This window comes from Panthera pardus, unplaced genomic scaffold, assembly GCF_024362965.1.
Source record: "Panthera pardus isolate Hobbes unplaced genomic scaffold, ASM2436296v1 HiC_scaffold_6, whole genome shotgun sequence".
Lineage (NCBI taxonomy): Eukaryota > Metazoa > Chordata > Mammalia > Carnivora > Felidae > Panthera > Panthera pardus.
In genome coordinates this window covers 21,833,967-21,856,966 of record NW_026526991.1, presented here as the reverse complement: position 1 = coordinate 21,856,966, position 23,000 = coordinate 21,833,967, and the positions used below count along the sequence as shown (strand labels likewise).

At 34.9% G+C, this 23,000-nt stretch overlaps 1 protein-coding gene across 14 annotated transcripts in view; it reads right to left on the bottom strand.

Moving 5' to 3' along the window:
* Positions 1-23,000, bottom strand: part of ANKS1B (ankyrin repeat and sterile alpha motif domain containing 1B) — a 1,073,811-nt gene that overhangs the window by 623,427 nt on the left and 427,384 nt on the right. For all 14 annotated transcript variants that reach the window (XM_053895881.1, XM_053895874.1, XM_053895876.1 and 11 more), the window contains exon 11: positions 21,591-21,727. In XM_053895881.1, coding sequence (XP_053751856.1) covers positions 21,591-21,727 — 137 coding nt within the window. The remainder of the gene's footprint in view (positions 1-21,590; positions 21,728-23,000) is intronic.

Sequence of the window (23,000 nt, the reverse complement as noted above, 5' to 3'; positions counted from 1 at the left end):
ACCTACACATGCATGCACATGCATGAATACACACAGAAAGAAATTTAAATCACCTATTTTATACACATACACTCATATATACATATACATATATACCTATATATTACATATTTGCAAATAATATATTCAGACTCCAGTTTATTTTACAGTTAAAAAATTAATATTTTTGAAGCTATCATATAGTTTATAGTTTCTTATCTGACTTAATTAGTTTTTGAAAATAATCTTTTCAATTGCCTATCTTCCATTCGAATACAAAAATTTCCACTCCAATTATCACTATGAAAATAGTGCTGTCCTCTCAACAATAGCCAAATTATGGAAAGAGCCTAAATGTCCATCAACTGATGAATGGATAAAGAAATTGTGGTTTATATACACAATGGAGTACTACATGGCAATGAGAAAGAACGAAATATGGCCCTTTGTAGCAACGTGGATGGAACTGGAGAGTGTGATGCTAAGTGAAATAAGCCATACAGAGAAAGACAGATACCATATGGTTTCACTCTTCTGTGGATCCTGAGAAACTTAACAGAAACCCATGGAGGAGGGGAAGGAAAAAAAAAAAAAAAAGAGGTTAGAGTGGGAGAGAGCCAAAGCATAAGAGACTGTTAAAAACTGAGAACAAACTGAGGGTTGATGGGGGGTGGGAGGGAGGGGAGGGTGGGTGATGGGTATTGAGGAGGGCACCTTTTGGGATGAGCACTGGGTGTTGTATGGAAACCAATTTGGCAATAAATTTCATATATTGAACAAAAAAAAAAGAATAAAAGAATGAAAAAAAAGGAAAAACAATAAACTACATTTACTCCTTCCTAATTTAAAAAAAAATAAAAAAAATAAAATAGTGCTGTCAGGGATTGCAAGATATACTACAAAGCTGTATAAATCAAATCAGTATAGTACGGTACAAAAGAGTAGTCACAGAGATCAATGGAATAGGAAAGAGAGCCCAGAAATAAACCCCCTCAATGGTAAAAAGGTGAAAGCTTTTCCTCTAAGTTCAGGAATAAGACAAGGCTGCCTCCTCTCAGCACTTTTATTTGACATAATATTGGAAATCCTAGTCACAGCAGTTAGGCAAGAAAAGGTTTCCAAATTGGTAATGAAGAAGTAAAACCACCACTATTTACAGATAACATGATACTATATATAGAACTGTAAAGACTACACCAAAACACTATTTGAACTAATAAATGGATCCAGTAAAGTTGCAGGATACAAAATTAACATACAGTTCTGCTAGAACTGATACATGATATCAGCAAAGTTGCAGGATACAAAATCAATGTACAGAAATCAGTTGCATTCTTACACACTAATAATGAAGCAACAGAAAGACAAATAAAGAAACTGATGCCATTCACAATTGCACCAAGAAGCATAAAATACCTAGGGATAAATCTAACCAAAGATGTACAAGATCTGTATGCTGAAAACTATAGAAAGCTTATGAAGGGAATTGAAGAAGATATAAAGAAATGGAAAAACATTCCGTGCTCATGGATTGGAAGAATAAATATTGTCAAAATGTCAATACTACCCAAAGCTATCTACACATTCAATGCAATCCCAATCAAAATTGCACCAGCATTCTTCTCGAAGCTAGAACAAGCAATCCTAAAATTCATATGGAACCACAAAAGGCCCCGAATAGGCAAAGTAATTCTGAAGAAGAAGACCAAAGCAGGAGGCATCACAATCCCAGACTTTAGCCTCTACTACAAAGCTGTAATCATCAAGACAGCATGGTATTGGCACAAAAACAGACACATAGACCAATGGAATAGAATAGAAACCCCAGAACTAGACCCACAAACGTATGGCCAACTCATCTTTGACAAAAAACATCCAATGGAACAAAGACAGTCTCTTTAACAAATGGTGCTGGGAGAACTGGACAGCAACATGCAGAAGATTGAAACTAGACCACTTTCTCACATCATTCACAAAAATAAACTCAAAATGGATAAAGGACCTGAATGTGAGACAGGAAACCATCAAAACCCTAGAGGAGAAAGCAGGAAAAGACCTCTCTGACCTCAGCCGTAGCAATTTCTTACTTGACACATCCCCAAAGGCAAGGGAATTAAAAGCAAAAGTGAACTACTGGGACCTTATGAAGATAAAAAGCTTCTGCACAGCATAGGAAACAACCAACAGAACTAAAAGGCAACCAACGGAATGGGAAAAGATATTTGCAAATGACATATTGGACAAAGGGCTAGTATCCAAAATCTATAAAGAGCTCATCAAACTCCACACCCAAAAAACAAATAACCCAGTGAAGAAATGGGCAGAAAACATGAATAGACACTTCTCTAAAGAAGACATCCGGATGGCCAACAGGCACATGAAAAGATGCTCAACGTCGCTCCTCATCAGGGAAATACAAATCAAAACCACACTCAGATATCACCTCACGCCAGTCAGAGTGGCCAAAATGAAGAAATCAGGAGACTATAGATACTGGAGAGGATGTGGAGAAACGGGAACCCTCTTGCACTGTTGGTGGGAATGCAAATTGGTGCAGCCGCTCTGGAAAGCGGTGTGGAGGTTCCACAAAAAATTAAAAATAGACCTACCCTATGACCCAGCAATAGCACTGCTAGGAATTTACCCAAGGGATACAGGAGTACTGATGCATAGGGGCACTTGTACCCCAATATTTATAGCAGCACTCTCAACAATAGCCAAATTATGGAAAGAGCCTAAATGTCCGTCACCTGATGAATGGATAAAGAAATTGTGGTTTATATACACAATGGAGTACTACGTGGCAATGAGAAAGAATGAAATATGGCCCTTTGTAGCAACGTGGATGGAACTGGAGAGTGTGATGCTAAGTGAAATAAGCCATACAGAGAAAGACAGATACCATATGGTTTCACTCTTCTGTGGATCCTGAGAAACTTAACAGAAACCCATGGGGGAGGGGAAGGAAAAAAAAAAAAAGAGGTTAGAGTGGGAGAGAGCCAAAGCATAAGAGACTGTTAAAAACAGAACAAACTGAGGGTTGATGGGGGGTGGGAGGGAGGGGAGGGTGGGTGATGGGTATTGAGGAGGGCACCTTTTGGGATGAGCACTGGGTGTTGTATGGAAACCAATTTGACAATAAATTTCATATATTGGAAAAAAAAAAGAAAAAAAAATAATCACCATCCTAAAAAAAAAAAAAAACTGAGAACAAACTGAGGGTTGATGGGGGGTGGGAGGGAGGGGAGGGTAGGTGATGGGCATTGAAGAGGGCATCTTTTGGGATGAGCACTGGGTGTTGTATGGAAACTAATTTGACAATAAATTTCATATAAAAAATACAAAAAAAGACTGTTTAGTGAGTCTTACTGCAAAGTGATAGTATAATGGAAAGCAGGTCTATGAAACAAGAACATAATTGGGTTCAGGCATTGAGATCTCTGGTTGTGATAGGTAACATTTTAAATAATTTCTAGATGCCAAAAACTTCCCCAGCACTTATCATGCATTACACATTGAATACAACAACTCTGAGGATTATTATTCTCATCCTTATTTTATAAATTAGGGAACTGAATACAGAAAGTTTAAGTATTTTGCCTCAGATCACCTAGGCAGAAAGCAGCGGAGTTCATATTCAAACCTGGGTAATGTAATCCCATAATCTGTACGTAAACACTATGCTGTCCCTGGTTTACTTTCAGGTAACCCACGAAGGTATTTGTGGACAGCATACCATTTTTTAAAAATACACAAATACAACTTCTTTTGGCAAAATTTTTAATACCTTTTAGTGGCATTGAGGCCAAGGTTTAATTCTCTAACAAGTACTTAAAATATTTTGCAGACTGTAAGACTAAAATATCCAGACCTTCATACACAATTTGAAGTGATGAATACATAGTACACCCCATCCAGTTTTCATCTAATACAAAACTCATTTCTATTAACAGTACGTGCTGTATACTTATGTGCTAAATAACCATGTGATAGGTTTGAATATTCCAGGTTAACTTAGCTCACTACTTCACAAAACAAGCTACTCCTAATTATAGGTTAGCTTTAGGAGCTAGACATATTTTTATGATACAAATTGATTTGACTTTCAAAAGGGGAGTAGTTTATAATAGACTAAACTTTTCCTAGATAATTGTAAATTCTCAAAAATATATAAATATAAAAAACACTATTTGGAGGCACTAGAGAGTGACCAAAAGCAGACAAAAGTGATAAAAAAAACATACAGAAATTGGTTGCATTTTATACACTCATATTGAGCCATCAGAAAGAGAAATTAAAAGAATCCCAGTTATAATGGCATCAATGAAAAAGAACTAAGAAAATTTGATCAAGGAGGTAAAATACCTATACTCTGAAAACTAAACTAAAATATACTGATAAACGAAAGATGATGCAAATAAATGGAAAGGTATTCCTTGCTGGAAGGGAAGGGGCTGAAGGGACAAGCAAAATAGGTGAAGGGGATTAAAAGATACACACTTGCAGTTATAAAATAAATAAGAATGAGGATAAAAAGTATAGTATAAGAAATATAGTCAATAACATTGTAATAACACCATACGGTGACTGATTAGAACTATAGTTATTGTGAACATTGTATAATGTATGAACTGTCATATCACTATGCTGTACACCTAAAACTAATATAACATTGTATGTCATCTATAATTCAATTTAAAAAGTTTTAAAAAATAGTGCTGCGATTGATATATTTTATGGATTTTTTTCCTCTTTCTGAGCATTTCATTGGCATGGATAAGAAATTACTAGATATAAAATACTATATTGTTTTATGGTTCTTGATTCACATTACCAAGAAGATTTACAGAAACATTTCCACCTTCAGTATTGAATGCCTGTATCACCATGCCTTTATCATATACTTACCACAGGATTTTTTTAGAAAAAGTTTTAATCATTTCTTAAACTAAAATGTTATGATTTTATTTTGAACTTCTTTGATATACAGGGCTGCTAAACATTTCTCCTTTTGTTTGTTAGATATTAATTTTTTTCTTCATGAATCATTTATTCCTATTTTTTGCCTGTTCTTTTCCATGGACATATTAGCCTTCCTTGTGGTCTTGCAAGACCTCTTTGCATATTATAGTAATAACAATTTGATTGTTTATATTTATCATAAATATCTCTAACTCATTTGTTACTTGTTTTCCATTTTTTAACTTTGTTTATTTATTTTGAGAGAGAAAGAGATAGAGAATGAGCAGGGGAGGGACAGAGGAGAGAGAGAGCATCCCAAACAGGGTCCATGCTCTGTACTGACCCCAATGAAGCGCTGACCTCACCACCATGGCTTCATGACCTGGGATGAAATCAAGAGTTGGACAAATAACCAACTGAGCCACCCAGGTGCCTTACTTGCTTCTTATTTTAATTGGTTTTTTTTTTGATGCAGTGTAGCGTTCAATTTTTATGTAGTCAAGGCTATTTATCTTTTCCTTTGAGATTACTTTCACAGCTTTATGTTAAGTGAATGCTAGTGTCTCTAAAATTAAGTTTGAAATATTGACGGTATCTCTATCATTTCAAACATTCTGTTAGTTAATAGAGAAATGACGGCTGAGCTAATCATTTGTAACTGTTCTGACAGAAAAGAGAAAAAGGAAGGATAAGGATGAGAGGATAGAAAATATCTCTTTAGAGTTATTAACCACTTATCAATATTTTGTTAGAGTGTATTGCCTAATGTTTGTTTATATAATTTAACGTATTTAAAATTATGTCTTGTCTTGTCTCTCATCAACTTAATGATGCTCTTAATGTATTACTTCAATAATTGTAATTATTACATAGATATCTTTTTGTGTTGGCATCTTTATTGCATTTTAATGGAATACAATGAAAGATATAAGACAGTTTTAGAGTGTCTTTCTGATATTTAAGAGACATGTGAGAGAAAAGTAATTGCAATTAAAATAGCAATATGATTTGGTACCTGGCTCAATTAAATTAAGTATTTATGGTCTGCTGTCACATACAACTTTCCTAAGCAGTCATGTCAAATTACATCAGTTAACCCTATGTTCACACAGCAAATAGTTATTGCCAAGTTCTTCACTAAACATCAGGAAGCAAAAAAGAGGAATTTCACAGACTAGTGGGGGATTATTTTCAATTTATGCTTTTATAAAGAGTAATACAATTAATATACTTTTCGTAAATTTTCTCATCTCTTTGATGCATATACTTTTATAATACCCATATAAAAATGATATAGAAATAGACACATACTGCTTAAGGAACATAGTGGAAGGGCTAGAAATGCTTACATCTCACCAAACTTTGTATAGCCAAAACACAATTTTGATCCTTGCTCCTAATCCCTAGCAACACCAAAACAAAACAAACACACCAAAACTCCCTAGATTCAACTAGATCTTGCCATTTCAGTAAATGATACCATAATTTGTACAGTGGCTCAAAGCCATAAACCTAGGCATGCTTGATTCATATCCTATATCCCCTGAATTCAACTCAATAATAAATAGTATGGTTTGTACTTTGAAAAGGTGTCTCAAAACCATCTACCTCTCTATACCTCCACTTTACCCCCCGGATCCAAACAACTACACTCTCTCTCCTGAACAAACCACAAAACCCTAATTATTTCCCCTGCTTTCAATTGCTCTCCATAAAGTATTCTCTAACCAGCGTGATCTTTTTAAAATGTAAATCAAATCGTGTCATATCCTTGCTTAAAGTTCTTTATTGGCCTCTAGCTGTACTTGGAATAAAATCTGCAGTCCTACTTGGTTCCCCATCTTCCCAGCCTCATGTCAGAGCATATGTCAGGTCTAATATGTCAGCATAATGAATACATTATCTGCTCTTTCATGGAAAATTCACCTTATAGATTGCCTGTGATGGGGTAGATGCATGTTTAATTCAGGGGCAAAGTTACAGCAAGCACCCTTGGCCACTTATCTAGAATCACACTGTTCAAATCAGTTTTATCAGTAATAATAAAAAAAATATGAGATTTGATTTTAATTTGTCCAACTTCTGCAATCATCTCTCAACTGGTTCTGAATGTGGGAGAGAAGGAAAGCAGTGCAATTTGTCTCCTGAAACCTATTATATAAACTTTTTTATACCTCATAGTGCCTAGTATAATGACTGAAACTTATTGAATTGAATTCAATCAATGTAAGATAGATGATGCTAAAATAATACTATATTACAGTATGAATGAAAATATAGATCCTTCTATATTGAAAAATACAGATGAAAACTATAGTGAAAAATATAGATCCTTCAAATTATTTGCTTTTCAGTTTTAATCATTTAATAGCATTGATTTAAAACTTGTTTTTCAGCATGGTACAATATATGGTATACTTATTTTATACTTTTCCTCATACATGAGATAGGAATCATAATGGCCCTATTACCTCACATGGTTGCTCAGAGGATTAAGAGATATAGCTACCACTCTGAACATGCTAAATGAATGACACATATTTCTTGCTGAGTCAGCATGGCTTCCTTTCTCAACAGCATGAATTTGTGCAGAATGAGTAGAAAAATCAAACCAGAAGAGAATTGCTAGGATAAGTTATAAAGAAACATATCCAGTGACCTAGATCATGTTTCCCAAATTGTGTTTTGTGGATCACTAGTTGTGAAAAATATTAATGGGTTTCTAGGGGTAGTAGTGGGAGAGGGCTATAAAGAATCCTTTCATGAAGAAAAGTATTTAACCCTGTGTTTCCCCAATATATTTGATCATGGAAATCTTTTTTGCCCTCAAGATTATTATTCAGAATTAGTTTCCTTAGAGATTAGGATATTATGATTGAAGGGAGTAGGTAGAATATCTGGTGGCAACTTCTAGATTTATTAGAATATTCTGGTGAGGGGCGCCTGGGTGGCTCAGTCGGCTGAGCGTCCGGCTTCGGCTCAGGTCATGATCTCACGGTTTGTGAGTTCGAGCCCCACGTCAGGTTCTGTGCTGACAGCTCGGAGCCTGGAGCCTGTTTCGGATTCTGTGTCTCTCTCTCTGCTCCTCCCCTGCTCATGCTCTGTCTCTGTCTCTCAAAAATAAATAAATAAACATTTAAAAAAAAAAAAGAATATTCTGGTGAATTTGGCATAGCATTAAGTCAAAAAATTGTAAATGCCTTGCTTTTCCTATCCTTATCCCTAGACCATAGATCTACCACGTCATCTAACAAATTCCTATTCAAATGTAAGTTCAGTTTGAGTACTCCCTTCCAAAAATAGTTTCACTGCCCTTCACCCAACCATACTCACTGAATTTATTCAGATACATCTATTAACCATTAATTATGTATGAGGTATTGTTCTAGGTGCTGGGATTGAGCATTTAATTAAACATCATCATCATCATCATCATCATCATCATACAACACAGTTCTCCTCGTGGAACATCCATTCAAATCGGGAAGAAAGACACTGAACAAATCAACACATAAATACTAATTCAGGAGTGAAAAATGCTATAAAGGAAAAATAGCATAAAGGAGATAGAAATTAAAGTGGTGGTTACTTTATATTCAGTGGTCAGAGAAGGCTTCTCTCAGAAGGGTGGCATCTGAATAATGACCTAAAGAAAGAAAGATAATGAGCCATGAAGTCTCAGGGAGAAAGGCACTCCAGACAAGTGAATGATGAGTACAAAATTCCTAAAGCAGGAACTGTTTGGCTTATCTGAGGTAATGCAGGCAAGATGGCATGGACAGCATAAAGTAAGCTAGGCAGAGATGGAAGGAGAGAGATCAGGAGATCAAGTAGAGTCAAATTATTTAGGACATTGTATGCTTTTACACTGAGCGAGAGGGGAAAACATTGGAAGGTCAGCCAGGTGAATTGACATGATCTAATTTATAAAACTCTCCGGATTTGCAAAAGGACAATAAGGGCACAACATTCAATGCCAGGAACAGGGTAAGAGGCTTTTTCAAAAGTTCAGGCAAGAGATATTAATAGCTTACATGAGAGTGACAGAGAAGAGATGGTAAGAGAGTCCTGAGTCAAGAAGTATTTTGAAAGGAAAACTAGAGGACAATATTTAAACTTTTTGATCTCAGGACCCTTTTGCATCCTTAAAAATTATTGAGAATACTAAAAAGGTTTTATTCATGAGTGTCATGTCCATAAGTATTTAATATATTAAAAACTAAAACTGAGATACTTTTAAAACCTAAGAACATACAAGTGCACACAAAAGTGCACATTTGTATTACTATGAAAATAGTTTTGACCTCACAGACCTTCTAAAAGGGTCTTGGAAACTATCAGGGAGTCCTGAACCATACCTTAGGAATTGCTGGTCTATAGGGTTTTCTGAAGAATTGGAGGTGGGGATGTGAGAGAAAGAAAAGAAACAAGGATGACAAGTCTTTTAGCCTGGGCTGCCATTAACTGAAATACAAACTTTAGTGCTACCCATGTTAAAGTTAAAATGCTCTTTAGACAATCAATTAAGATTTAGAGGAGGTGGCTGGATATGGGCCTGGAGTTCAGGAAAGTAGTCAAGGCTGGAAATATAAATTTAGGAGTAATCAGCATACAGATAGCACTTAAAGCTCTGGAACTGGATGTGAGTACATAGGGAGGGAGTGTAGATTGAAAAAATGATCCCTGGGGGCATTTAATCAATGAGTTCCATCAGTGAAATTCCAAACATCTGTTTAGAGCATAGTCTCCCTCCACTGATTAAATGTTATTTTATGCATCTTCATAATCAAATCTCCTCTTATGACACCCAGCATACAGTAAGCACTGAACTGTATTTATTGAATTAATGAATAAATAAAGTAACAGAGCAGTCTGTGGTACTTTCATAGCTACACTTCACGATATTAGAACAGACAAGGTTAGGAAACTGAAGTGATTAGTTTCAGATTTATACATCAGGTATACTATTCTTCATGTGGTCAAATAGGTTTCCATGAATTTAGAGGCAGAGGTAACTGGGGGCTTTTAACTTTACCCAGTGTGAGTCAGTAACAAGTGACCTAACTGGAGATATGAGAGTAGAATTCAAATTGTGGCCTGCCACTTAAGACATTTAGGCAATAATACCAACTCTACTTTCTGGACATTTTTATTTATTTATTTATTTTTAAATTTTAGTTAATATTCAGTGCAATATTGGTTTCAGGAGTAGAATTCAGTGATTCATCACTTACATACAACACCCAGTGTTCCTCATAACATGTGACCTCCTTAATACCCATCACCCATCTAGCCCATCTCCCACCACCTCCCTCCATCAACCCTCAGTTTGTTCTCTATCATTACAAATCTCTTGTGGTTTCTCTCCTTCTCTCCTTTGTCCCCTCCCCTTCCTATATGTTCATCTATTTTGTTTCTTAAATTCCACCTATGGGTGAAATCATATGGTATTTGTCTTTCTCTGACTGCCTTATTTTGCTTAGCATAATACATTCTAGTTCCATCCACTTTATTGCAAGTGGCAAGATTTCATTCTTTTTGATGGCTGAGTAATATTCTTTGTATATATATGCCTGTCTTCTTTATCCATTCATCAGTTGATGGACATTTGGGCTTTCGCCCTAGTTTGGCTGTTGTTGATAATACTGCTATAAACATTGGGGTGCATGTACCCAATTGTCCAATTGCTGAATCATAAGGTATCTGCATTGTTAATTTTTTGAGGAACCTCCATACTATTCTCCAGAATGACTGCATCAGTTTACATTCCCACTAGCAGTGCAAAAGGATTCCCCTCTCTCTGCATCCTTGCCAACACATGATGTTTATTGTGTTGTTAATTTTATCCATTCTGACAGGTGTGAGGTGGTATCTCATCGTGATTTTGATTTGTATTTCTCTCCCGTTGAGTGATGTTGAGCATCTTTTCATGTGTCTATTAGACATCTAAATGTCTTCTTTGGAAAAGTGTCTATTCATGTCTTCTGCCCATTTCTTAACTGGGTTGTTTTTTGGGTAATGAGTTTGATAAATTCTTTATAGATTTTGGACACTAACCCTTATATGATGTTATTTGCAAATATCTTTTCCTATTCTGTAGGCTGACTTTTAGCTTTATTGTTTCCTTCACTGTGCAGAAGCTTTTTATCTTGAAGTCCTAATAGTTCATGTTTGCTTTCGTTTCCCTTGCCTCCAGAGACACATCTAGTAAGAAGTTGCTCCAGCCAAGTTCAAAGAGGTTGCTGCCTCATATTCTCCTCTAGGATTTTGATGGTTTCCTGTGTCACATTTAGGTCTTCAATCCATCTTGAACTTATTTTTGTGTATGGTATAAGAAAGTGGTCCAGTTTCATCCTTCTGCATGTTACTGTCCAATTTTCCCAACACCATTTGCTGAAGAGACTGTCTTTTTTCCTTTGGGTATTCTTTCCTACGTTGTCTCAGAATAGTTGACCAGATATTTGTGGGTCCATTTCTGGGTTTTCTATTCTGTTCCATTGATCTATGTGTCTGTTTTTGTGCTAAAACCATACTGTCTTGATGACTACAGCTTTGTAATATAGCCTGAAATCCGGAATCATGATGATTCCAGTTTTGTTTTCTTTTTCAGGATTGCTTTGGCTGTTTGGTGTGTTTTGTGGTTCCATACAAATTTTTAGAATTATTTGTTCTAGCTCTGTGAAGAATGCTGGTGGTATTTGATAGGGATTGCATTAAATGTGTAGATTGCTTTGGGTAGTGTAGACATTTTAACAATGTTTGTTCTTACAATCCATGAGGATGGAATGTCTTCTCATTTCTTTATTCTTTATGTCCTCTTCAATTTCTTTCGTAAGTCTTCTATAGTTTTCAGAGTAAAGATCTTTTACCTCTTTAGTTATGTCTATTCCTAGGTATATTGATTTTGGTGTAACTGTAAATGGGATTGAATTCCTTGATTTGTTTTTCTGCTGCTTCATTACTGGCATTTTATTTTTAAGATAATTTTTCCCAGAGAATTTTTCATCTATGCATTCTTATTCAGACTGCCTAGAGACGCTTAGAGAAACACATGTCAAATAATGGAATCCACTGAGATTTTTATGTATGTGGAAGAAAAACCCTGAATAACACAAAAGAAAGATCCCATTTAATAAGGGCTGTCATTGTCAATGGTATTCTGGGTACTAAATTCAAGGATTACATTTCTTGCTTAGAAAAAGAGATGAAAATTATTTTTTACATGTAGAAAATATCAATAGCAAATAATTCCTTGTTTTTCTGATAGATACTGAAGGATTTCACCAAAAGAAGATAAATGAAAATGAATAATATTCCACTGGTGTAGGAATGGCATGACCTTCATATAGACTGGTGGTGATTTCAGTCATTAATAGAAGATGCAGTTCATAGAGGATGCTTTCTAGATTCTGGATTTTTCCTCTCCTGCATTAGGTCAGGCTGACCCAATACTGTGCCAATTTATCTTCATTGGCTTCTCTCACATGCCAAATTTTAGGAGTTTATACTTCCTATTGCTCTCTTATGCAGAACTCTTAGGAATGAAATTCTGGAGTCAGTGATTACCCCATATTTGGCTAGCATCATCCTAGATAGATTCAAATGATTTGGGAAACTTTAAAAGTCTCCCACCTACATTTGTTAAAGTCCAAAGTTGCTATCATCTCATTTGTGAATGAGACCATAGGAGTAAGAAGATTGTCTGTCAAAGGCTGTATTTCAAATGTGGGCAAACATGATTTAACCACCACTGTAATAACAATTTGGGTTGCTATATGGTTTTACAATTTATACCACACTGTGGCACATTTTATCCGGTTTGAGTTTTACTAGGTAATCACATGAGGCAAATATCACTGACTTTACTGACAAATTGAGGTCATAAAGGTTACATAAGAGGCAGGTATGTGACAGAAGCATGATTAAAATTTAATTCCCATAAAAAGTCATATCCGAGAAAAATTTTATATATAATTCCATGAGTTTCATAGACCATCTACAGCCTATCCAAAAATACTGGGTTAAAAAGTCTTGCCTTTAGAGATATTGATTTAACTGGTCTGGGATTAGGACAAGATATTTTTTTAAAAGATCCCAGGAAATTCTAATTTGTCAAGGCCTACTGGCCAATTGTTGGGGTCACTAAATTCTTTTTCATTTTTTTTCCCTTTCCAAATTGTTATTTCTTTCATCTAAGATTATTTTCTGTATTTTCTTATCTTTCTGCCTTTAATCTTCTTTCACTTAGCTTTGGTGGCAAGACTCCAGATTATTGAATACAGTCTTCTTTGTTTCCCAATTTTGGGGTAAAACCGTTGCCAACTATGTTTCTGCTCTTCTTCCTTTTTCCAATCTATTATTCTCCTTTTAAACTTAATCAAGTCTCTGGAATATCAATATTCCACCTTTATCATTTTCTCTCCAATGAGCTAATTAACATTAATAGACTACTGGATTTAGAAGACCAGAGCTCTTCCAGTCAGTGGCTTTGTAACCCTGGGAATTATTCGACCTTCTTAATCTCGGCCCCAATCAGTAAAATAAAGAAAAAAAGTGCCTACCTTGTAGGGTTTTTATAAGAAATAAATGAACACACACACACAATAATAAAAATAAATGGCTCAATACTCAACAATAAAAAAAATTTAAAGATTATTTCTTTGAAGGTCTTTTTATTCTTTATCTATTTTTGTGGCAACCCAATACAATGTTCTGTACTCTGAGTTATATGCCTTTGCTTTTTACATACCCACTCTTATTTCTAATTTTACAATTTAGCATATGTATTCTGTAACCCCCAGTGCCCAGCAAAATGTTATTCTAGATTTGGCAGGAATTTTATGTAACCCCATAATGGAAGGGAGAGATACTATGGTTTATTATTAAATTAATTTATTACTACCTCATTAAACACAAAAAATAAAGAAGAATATCTGAAATATTTAATTCCTTGAGGTTGAGATATCACCTGATTTAAAGAGTCCATCATAAGTAGGAATTCAGAAGCAGCTCATCTTTCTTTTTTTTTTTTTTTAGTTTTCTTTTTCAATATATGAAGTTTATTGTCAAATTGGTTTCCATACAACACCCAGTGCTCATCCCAAAAGGTGCCCTCCTCAGTACCCATCACCCACCCTCCCTTCCCTCCCACCCCCCATCAACCCTCAGTTTGTTCTCAGTTTTTAAGAGTCTCTTATGCTTTGGCTCTCTTCCACTCTAACCTCTTTTTTTTTTCCTTCCCCTCCCCCATGGGTTTCTGTTAAGTTTCTCAGGATCCTGAGAAGCTCATCTTTCTTTAAATTATCTATCTCCCTTAGTCTTTTGTGAGAACTGGACCCTTGACTTTTTCTTTTCTTTATCCCTAGGCCTGTTTGCTTCTTTTTGATAGGGTCCCTCCTTATCTACAGAAGAATGCAGCCTAAAGTAATTTCATTCTGTTGAATTCTACTTAGGATGGGATTTAAATTATGTGGTAGGACCTGGACAATACCAGGAACACCTCAAGACGATCAGAACTTTCATATTGATCAGGTTGACTTCTTGTTAGCATCTACCTATGCTCATTAAAATGTTATAATGTTCAATATTAAGTACATGCTTGGATGATCTCAGTACTATTGTACTAAGTCTCTCTTTCTGCCTCCACCTACAGCCACTTCTCAAATGCCCTCCTCTGTAATTTAACACTTGATGTGTGTTATAAAACAGGAGAAAGAAACAGAAAAACCCATCAGGCTAAAACCACCACTAAGGGCACAGCTCAAGAATCCAGTGCTCTAACAGTTAATGCTTTATCTAACATGTTTCTGGCATCCAGCAATGCCAAGAGTGTTTGTATTAGGAAGCTAATTACATTTATTTATTTTTTATTTTTTTTTAATGTTTATTTATTTTTGAGACAGAGAGAGGCAGAGCATGAACGGGGGAGGGTCAGAGAGAGGGAGACACAGAATCTGAAAGAGGCTCCAGGCTCTGAGCTGTCAGCACAGAGCCCGACGCGGGGCTCGAACTTACGGGACCGTGAGATCATGACCTGAGCCGAAGTTGGCCGCTTAACCGACTGAGCCACCCAGGTGCCCCGGAAGCTAATTACATTTAGTCAGTCCTCCCATTATGAAATTTAACATTTTAGTCCCCATCACTCGTCTCCCAAATCAACTTTTAGTTTCCTCTTTCTCATTCTCTACAACCAAGTTTAATTTCTTGCATCAAAAATAAAAGAAAAACTATTTCATCAATTTTGCCCTTCCTTCAACACACTGGCATACTACTTTCTTTCCTTTTACAAGCAAATTATTCAAAAGATTAATCTGCAGTCAAGGTACTGCTTTTCTCCAACTCTTCAACTCTCCATATCATAAGCTCCTACCTTCTCCACTTGAAGGAAATTGTATTCTTGAAGGCCTTTGCCCTCAAAATCACCAAATAAAGTGACATTTTGATCTCCCTTACCTTATCACCCTATAAGTTTTGACAATGTTGACTAATCTCTTCTTCAACTTTCTTTTCTCTTTTTATGTTCATGATAATGTTTGGCCTTTTCTCTTTTATATCTCTCAGTGCTCCTTCTCTCTTTTGCTAAGGCCTTCTTCCTGAAGTGTATGTGAAGAAGTTACTTAAACTTCCTGGTTCTCAATTTTCTCATCTACAAAATTAAAATAATAATATCAACTCCAAAAATTTATGAAAATTAAATTATATTATGTGCTCAACAAATATTATATTCCTTAAGTGTAAACATTTCCCAGCATTCTGTCTTTGGTACTATCTCCCTTCACCAGCAAATTCTATAAATGACTGTAAAATCTTTACCCTAAACTCCTACCTCTCTCACCAGAGCTCTACTCCAATATTTCCAATTTGCATATCATGCCCAACATTCAACACATTTACAAAACCAAATTTATCATCCTTCTCCCTCACCAAAATGAACTTCTGCTCAAGTCTTTCCTATATCTATAAATATCATTCCAAAATCCCAGCCGACTGGGTTCAAGTCATTAGTCATCTCTGACTCCCTTAGATCTAATCCATCTCTCCGTACACTAATGCTTTATCCAAATTGTCTTTTGCATCAAATACTACAGAAAAAAGATAAAACATCATAACCAAGTCATATTTATCCCAGAAATGCAAAGTTGAATTAACATTAGTAAATAAAGAATGTAACTTATCACATTGATGGAACAAAAGAAAAAAATTTTATGATTATATAAATATATACAGAAAAAAAGAAAATATCAATACCTTTTTATGTTATAACCTCTCAGCAAAATAGGAGTAGAAGGGTACATACAAAAAACTTATAGTTGATATTATGTTTAATACTGAATTCTTTCCATCAAAGTTAGAGAACAAGACAAGGACTTTTAGTTTTACCACTTCTACATCATTGCATTGTAGTCACAGCAGTAAGAAAAAGAAAAAGAAGCTAAAAAGACTAGAAAAGAAGTAAAACCATCATTATTCTCAATGACAGAAAAAACTCTAAGAAATTAAAAAGAAACTACTATAACTTTTAAATGAAATTATCCAGGTGGTAGGATACAAGGATAAAATAAAATTCAATTGCATTTCTATGTACCAACACAATTGGAAAGTGAAAGTAATAAACAATACTAAAGCATTAAATCAACTCAATGAAGACAAGAAAGTCTTTTTCTGAGTAGGAAAGTAATGCATCTCAACTCCTACCTCACACCATACAACAACAATTTGAGATGAATCATGAACTAAATGTAAAAGCAAGAACCAGAAATCTTCTGTAAAAAATATAGGTGCACATATTCACTACCTGGACAAGACCCAAAAAGCACTAGCCATGAAAGACGACAATTGATCAATTGGATATCACCAAAATTAAAACATTCTGTTCACCAAATTCACCATTAAAAATATTTAGGTAAATCACAGACTGAGGAAAAATATTTGCAGTGCAGAAACCTGACAAAGGACTCATATCTTTAGGAATTACAAGACAATTTATAAATAATTACTACAACCAGAAATTTAAACAACTCCATTAAAAAAAACTTGAATAGGCACTCCTCAAAAGATCTAAGAATGGTCAATAACCACAAGAAAAGGTGCTCAATATTATTAGTTACAAGAAAAATGCAAATTAAAACTATAATGAGAAATCTTTTCACACCCATAAGAATGATTAAAGTAAAAAAAATTTAAAAGTCTAATACACCAAAAGTCTGAGAGAATGTGGAGAAACTAAAATTCTCACACCTTTCTCTTGTGATTATAAAATGGAACAACTACTCTGAAAAGTTCTTGGGAAGTTTCTTATAAAGTTATTTACTCATCTACTTTATGACCCAACAATTCCACTCTTCGGTATGTATACAAAAACATATGCCCATAAAAGGATTTGAATGTGAGTATTCACAGCACATTCGTTCAAAATATCAAACAGCAGGAAAACAACACAAGTATCAATCAACAGGAAAATGGATAAACAAATTGTACTATATTAATCCAAGAGAATACTACTCAGCAATAAAGGAACAATATGAGTGAATCCCAAAAACATTATGTTGAGTGAAAAAAGTCAGACATTGACATACACAAAACACACACACTGGAGGATTCCATTTATGTAAAGTCCAAGAATAGACCATTCTAATCTATGGCAATAATAATCAGAAAGAAGTTGTTTTTGGGGCACTTGGATGGCTCAGTTGGTTAAGGAACCAACTTCGACTCAGGTCATGATCTCTTGCTGTGAGTATAAAGCCCCATGTCAGTCTGTGCTGACAGCTCAGAGCCTGGAGCCTGCTTGGGATTCTGTGTCTCCATCTCTCTCTGCTCTTCCCCCACTCACACTCTGTGTCTCTCTGTCTCTCAAACATGAATAAACATTAAAAAGAAAGAAAGAAAGAAAGAAAGAAAGAAAGAAAGAAAGAAAGAAAGAAAGAAAGAAAGAAAGAAGTTGCTTTCAAGGAGGGAATGGGGGTAGTTGATTGAAAAGGGGCATGAAGCAACTTTCAGGGATGATGACAATGTTTTAATATCTTGCTTTGAGTGGTGATTACACCTACATATGCAATGGTCAAAATTCATTAAATTTTGTTTTATTCTTCAGTTGGGGAGAAAAAAAAAGATGCTTCACCAAGAAAACATTTTAAAAGAAGAAAAGTTATTGCAAGAAGCATGTAATTAGTAGAAAGAAGAAAACTTGGTGTGTCAACAGACTTACCTAAAATTTTTTTCAACGGCAATATTTTTTCAAGTGTTTTGAAGTCCATTTTTTGAGTTTCAAAATAATTTTATTTTCAAATATAAGTAAATAAACCCACCCTTGTGAATTCATTTAAATAGAAAAACTCAGCCTTGTGGGTCAATATAGTGGAGAAAAACAAAGAATAACCAGTAGCATATAAATATTTCAGTGTCTGTTAATTGAAAATAGAATGCTTCATAATCTGGACATTTTTAAGACATGAAAGAGCCCAAAGAGGCAAAGGTAAAAAGATCAAACACAAGATGCAGAACTAACAGCTGTGACTTAGTGAGTTAATAAATACGCTGAATAAATCAAACTCAACAAAGCACTGCAAGTTGGTAGCTTCCAAGTAATTAACACACCAACCAGAAACACATGCAATGTGTAATCAGGCCTACCTCATTTTGACAGCAAGGACTCTTTGGTTACAATGGATATTCTCCATTAATAGGTAGTCATGGAAAGGATGTTAGGTAAAGGCATGCATGAAGCAAAGGGGAAGTAACCTAACTTGCTCTATCTAAGCAGTCTTTATTTGCAGTGAATGAGATGAAAGTTCTGTTTTCATTTCCATCTATTCTATCATTTCTATTTATTCTTTCTCATTCTTCTTACAATAAGACTGAATACATCTACTACTAACATCTGGGCAAATAAATGTAAATTCATGGATAACAGTTGTATTTATACTTTTGTTTCCAAGGCTCATCAACAGTTTCAAGAGTGAAATGATCATTTCAACCATGTTATTAATTTCTAATTAGTAAATAAAAAAAAACGTATTTGAATACTACCACAAGTCATTCTAACTTCACATTTCCTACATTTCCACACATAAAGCCAGAATTAGCAGACACTTTAGAGGATTAAATCTGTGATCAAAATATAGGCTCTTATATAAGCTAACCAATAATTATCTTTTCTTTGGAACAGTTAACTCTTGACAATGTTCCATCTCTGATACACCTGTGACTTGTCAGAGCACACCAGGGAGTCTGTTACACTGTCCATCTAGCTATCCCCCATCCATGCCCTCTAGTCTCCAAACCCTTTCTTGAAATCATGTGTCTGACCTATACTCCCTCATAATTACCTCCACTTGAGTCTTCTACTTCCTGCTCTCTGCCATGAATATGGAGCCCAGAAGATCAGAAGAAATAAGTAAAACACCAAAGTCTTTGAGACAAGAGTAAGAGTAGTCCAAGTGAGGTTATATTATTTTCCAACTATACACCTTAGCTGCTACTGTTCTATTACATACATACTTTCAGGCTGCACTGGTTCAAATTTAAATACCATCATCATTAGTTTCCTGAATTTCTCACTTCATTTTTTTTTCCTTCCTAAATCATCATTATAACATCTAAGAAAGGAAGGTAGAATCAGTTGCCTTCATAAACATTTAATAAAGGACAGAACCAAGGAATAGAGTCAAAAGGAATTTCTGGCTTTCATACTACCAATACTTTTTTTCAGTTTACCTAAAATAAACTAAAATAGAATAGAGAATGCAAAGAAGGATTTACAGAATAAGATCCCTTAGAATTGGTTAGATTACAAATATGTAGAAAGAAAATCTGCTTTTTATTCACTGAGTGGCTAAATGCATTTACATTAGATAGTTTATGCTGATGTAAAAATAAATGTGTTTAGTAATGGATGTTAACATATATATAAGATAATCTCTTACCTAAGTAATTAAAAATGCTGAAAATGTAATTGCTGCACAATAACACTAGGAACGCCTTCATATAATGAGAGAACAAGTGAAGACAAATGTGACATTTAGCATCTAAATCTGGCTTTAATGAGGTTTATGTCTTGAAGCAAATGAAGTAGATCAAATTTTTCTGGAAGAAAAGAAGAGATCTTTGAAGACACTTCCTCTTCCACACAGTTGGACACTGTGAAATGTTACCTTGCCAAAATGAACTTGTAAGTTCCATCCTCATACAGATGTTGTACAACCTCAAGAAGATTTTTCTAACCTCTGAGCAGGAGGAGACAACTATTATACTGAAGGGAAAAAAGGAACTTGAATCAGTTGCACAATTAGCCCCTTTGTAGTGTCAACAGCTTTATTCATAACGCATTATCACATTCCCTTGAAATTAATGATGGTTAAATGAAACTATTTATATGCAAGTGTTCTATAAATATAGTGAATATTTAAAGTCAAAATGCTATTTATTGATGAGGATGATTATAATGAAAATAAACTAAAATAAATCATACTGAAGAAGGTAAGATATTAAGCAAATCATTGCTCATTTAGACCAAAACAGTCTTAAAAAGAGACATTTGTCTCACAAATTGGCTCAAAGGATTTGCTCATACTATATATCTAAGTGGATGGTGAATGGCATTGATTGGATCCAAAGTCCCCCTCTCTTGGATTTTATGAGGCCCATTCAGAATGAGCCAGGTTGAGAACACCACCAATTCCATGTTCTGAGTCCATCTGTTGGCAAAAATATAATGCAAACAGCTTTATAAGTGCTATTTTCAATGAAATATCACAGAACAGCTTGTCCCAATGATATTTCTAAAGCTTGCCTGCAAACCGCCTACTGGAAAATCCAACTGAAAGAGAAGAGGGAAGAGAAAGAAACCCATACATACAAGTGACAGAAATGAAAAAAGGACAAAAGGTAGAGAGAGACATGCTAGACAAAAGTGAGCACTGGAGAAAAATAAGGTGCAATGAGGGGTGCAATATTAAACATGGACAAAAGGAGGGGCGCCTGGGTGGCTTAGTTGGTTAAATGTCTGACTTCAGCTCAAGTAATGATCTCGGCAGTTTGTGAGTTCAAGCCCTGCATCAAGCTCTGTGCTGATAGCTCAGAGCCTGGAGCCTGCTTTGGATTCTGTGTCTCCCTCTCTCTCTGCCCCTCCGCCTCTCACACTCTGTCTCTCTCTCTTTCAAAAATAAATAAATATTAAAAGAAATTTTTTAAACAAGGACAAAAGGCAACCACAAGGAAGAGAGAATTTAAAGAAAATATATCAAAACAACTTAGGTTGGAAGATGGAGAGGTGATCACAAATAATGCAGCATGTTGAGAGAAGTGAAGACAAAAGGAGCATGAAAACCCAGAAAACATGTAATAGTTTAATAATTGGAGCATAATTATTAAAATGTAGTGAGAGAAAAGTGATATGAAATAGTCAATTTTCTAAGTTTCACTTGTTTTTTCACGTGATATATAAATTCATTTTTCCAAAAGCTAGTATGGATTTCAGTATCTGTCATCAACTCCAAGGTTAGGAAGCATCCTCTTCCAAGTCTCTTCTTTTAATCTAAAAATCTATTTGCATATCATAAAATAGTCCAAGCACTGCAATATAAGCAGTATACATGCAATGATTCCAAAACAAAATACACTACTGCAGGTGATGTCATCTGGGCACTTACCTGGGGTCGAATAACTTTTACAATATTTTTGAGGGCAGTGTCAGGGGATGGAGGTGAGCAGTCAGGTGTTGGGCCTGTTGAGCTGTTTCTATGGTTACTACTTCCTGGAGCAGTAATTGCTACCTCAGATGCATTATCTGTGAATAAAAATAGAACTGCCATAAACCTTATCACTCAGTTTACCTTTTAAGACTTGAAATTACTTTAGTGAACATGAATTGAGAATTCAGCTTAAAATTGGTATCAATTACAAGATCATAATGAGGAATATAGATAGCAGTATATTTTAAAGATAATGTTTACTGAATGCTTTACTTTCTTTTGGAATGGTAAATATCATACACTGTAGTATTATTCCAAAAAGGAAGAGTATTATTATTCAATTCATGATAGATACCCAACACAGCTATTAAGACTGCCTTTACTATACAAAGGGCAAAACTTCACCTTAACTAAAAAGAATATGATTTTTTATATGATTGGGCTAAATTTTCCCCATAATCTTTCATATGGGTATTGATATTTATTAAAGTGGAAGTTTCATATCTTCCTGAGTCATAAAACCCAAATTCAAGCCTCCTGAAAGCACGTCCCCCAGAAATCCCTCAAACTATAGAGAACCATCCCGGTGAATTAAAATTGAGGAAAAACTGACATGTGTGAACAATGGTTTTACAATGTAGACTAACACAAAACAATCACACCCAGATAAACACATCTTCTATAATCAAGCTAATTGAGTGAAATTTCAAAAATCTAAATTATTTCTCTTTTGCTCAGTATGAAGGTCAAAGGAAAAATAAAGTGATGACTTTAAAATCAGCAACATGCATAAAACTCTCTTCTTAAATTTTTACCAAAACAAAATAACAAAAAAGATGCAGTTTTAGAATGTTTAAAACACTTGGAAAAGGATGGGAAAGTTCCAAAAATAACTCTTGGTAGCACATAGAAGTTATATTATTTTAACAACAATTTGACAATCCTCTATAGCTTTGTTTGGAAACTGTTGCAAGCTCAAATCTAAAACAAATTACTTCCTTGTTATGTTTTTAATTAGTTCCCAATAAGTTTCTGTTCTAGACAGCTGAATTGATGCAAAGACTGAGACTGTCAATTCCTTACGGACCTGCAAGGTTTTGTATTCTATGGCAATTGCCTACAGTCCCAAGTAAAAAGTAGTAAGTTATGAAGATGCCTCTTGCTCATAAAAAGTGAGGGGATGAAAACTCTACCCACATAAAAACATAATTCAGTTTCACTGGGGAGTCCAGACATAGGCTTATGAAACAAAAATATATAAGTGTGATATATTGAATTAAATAGATCATTTATTAAATAAGTCTTAACAGTGTCCAGAGCTTACTCTTGACTCAGGTTTAATGGATAAGGTGAGATCTGAATTAGCAT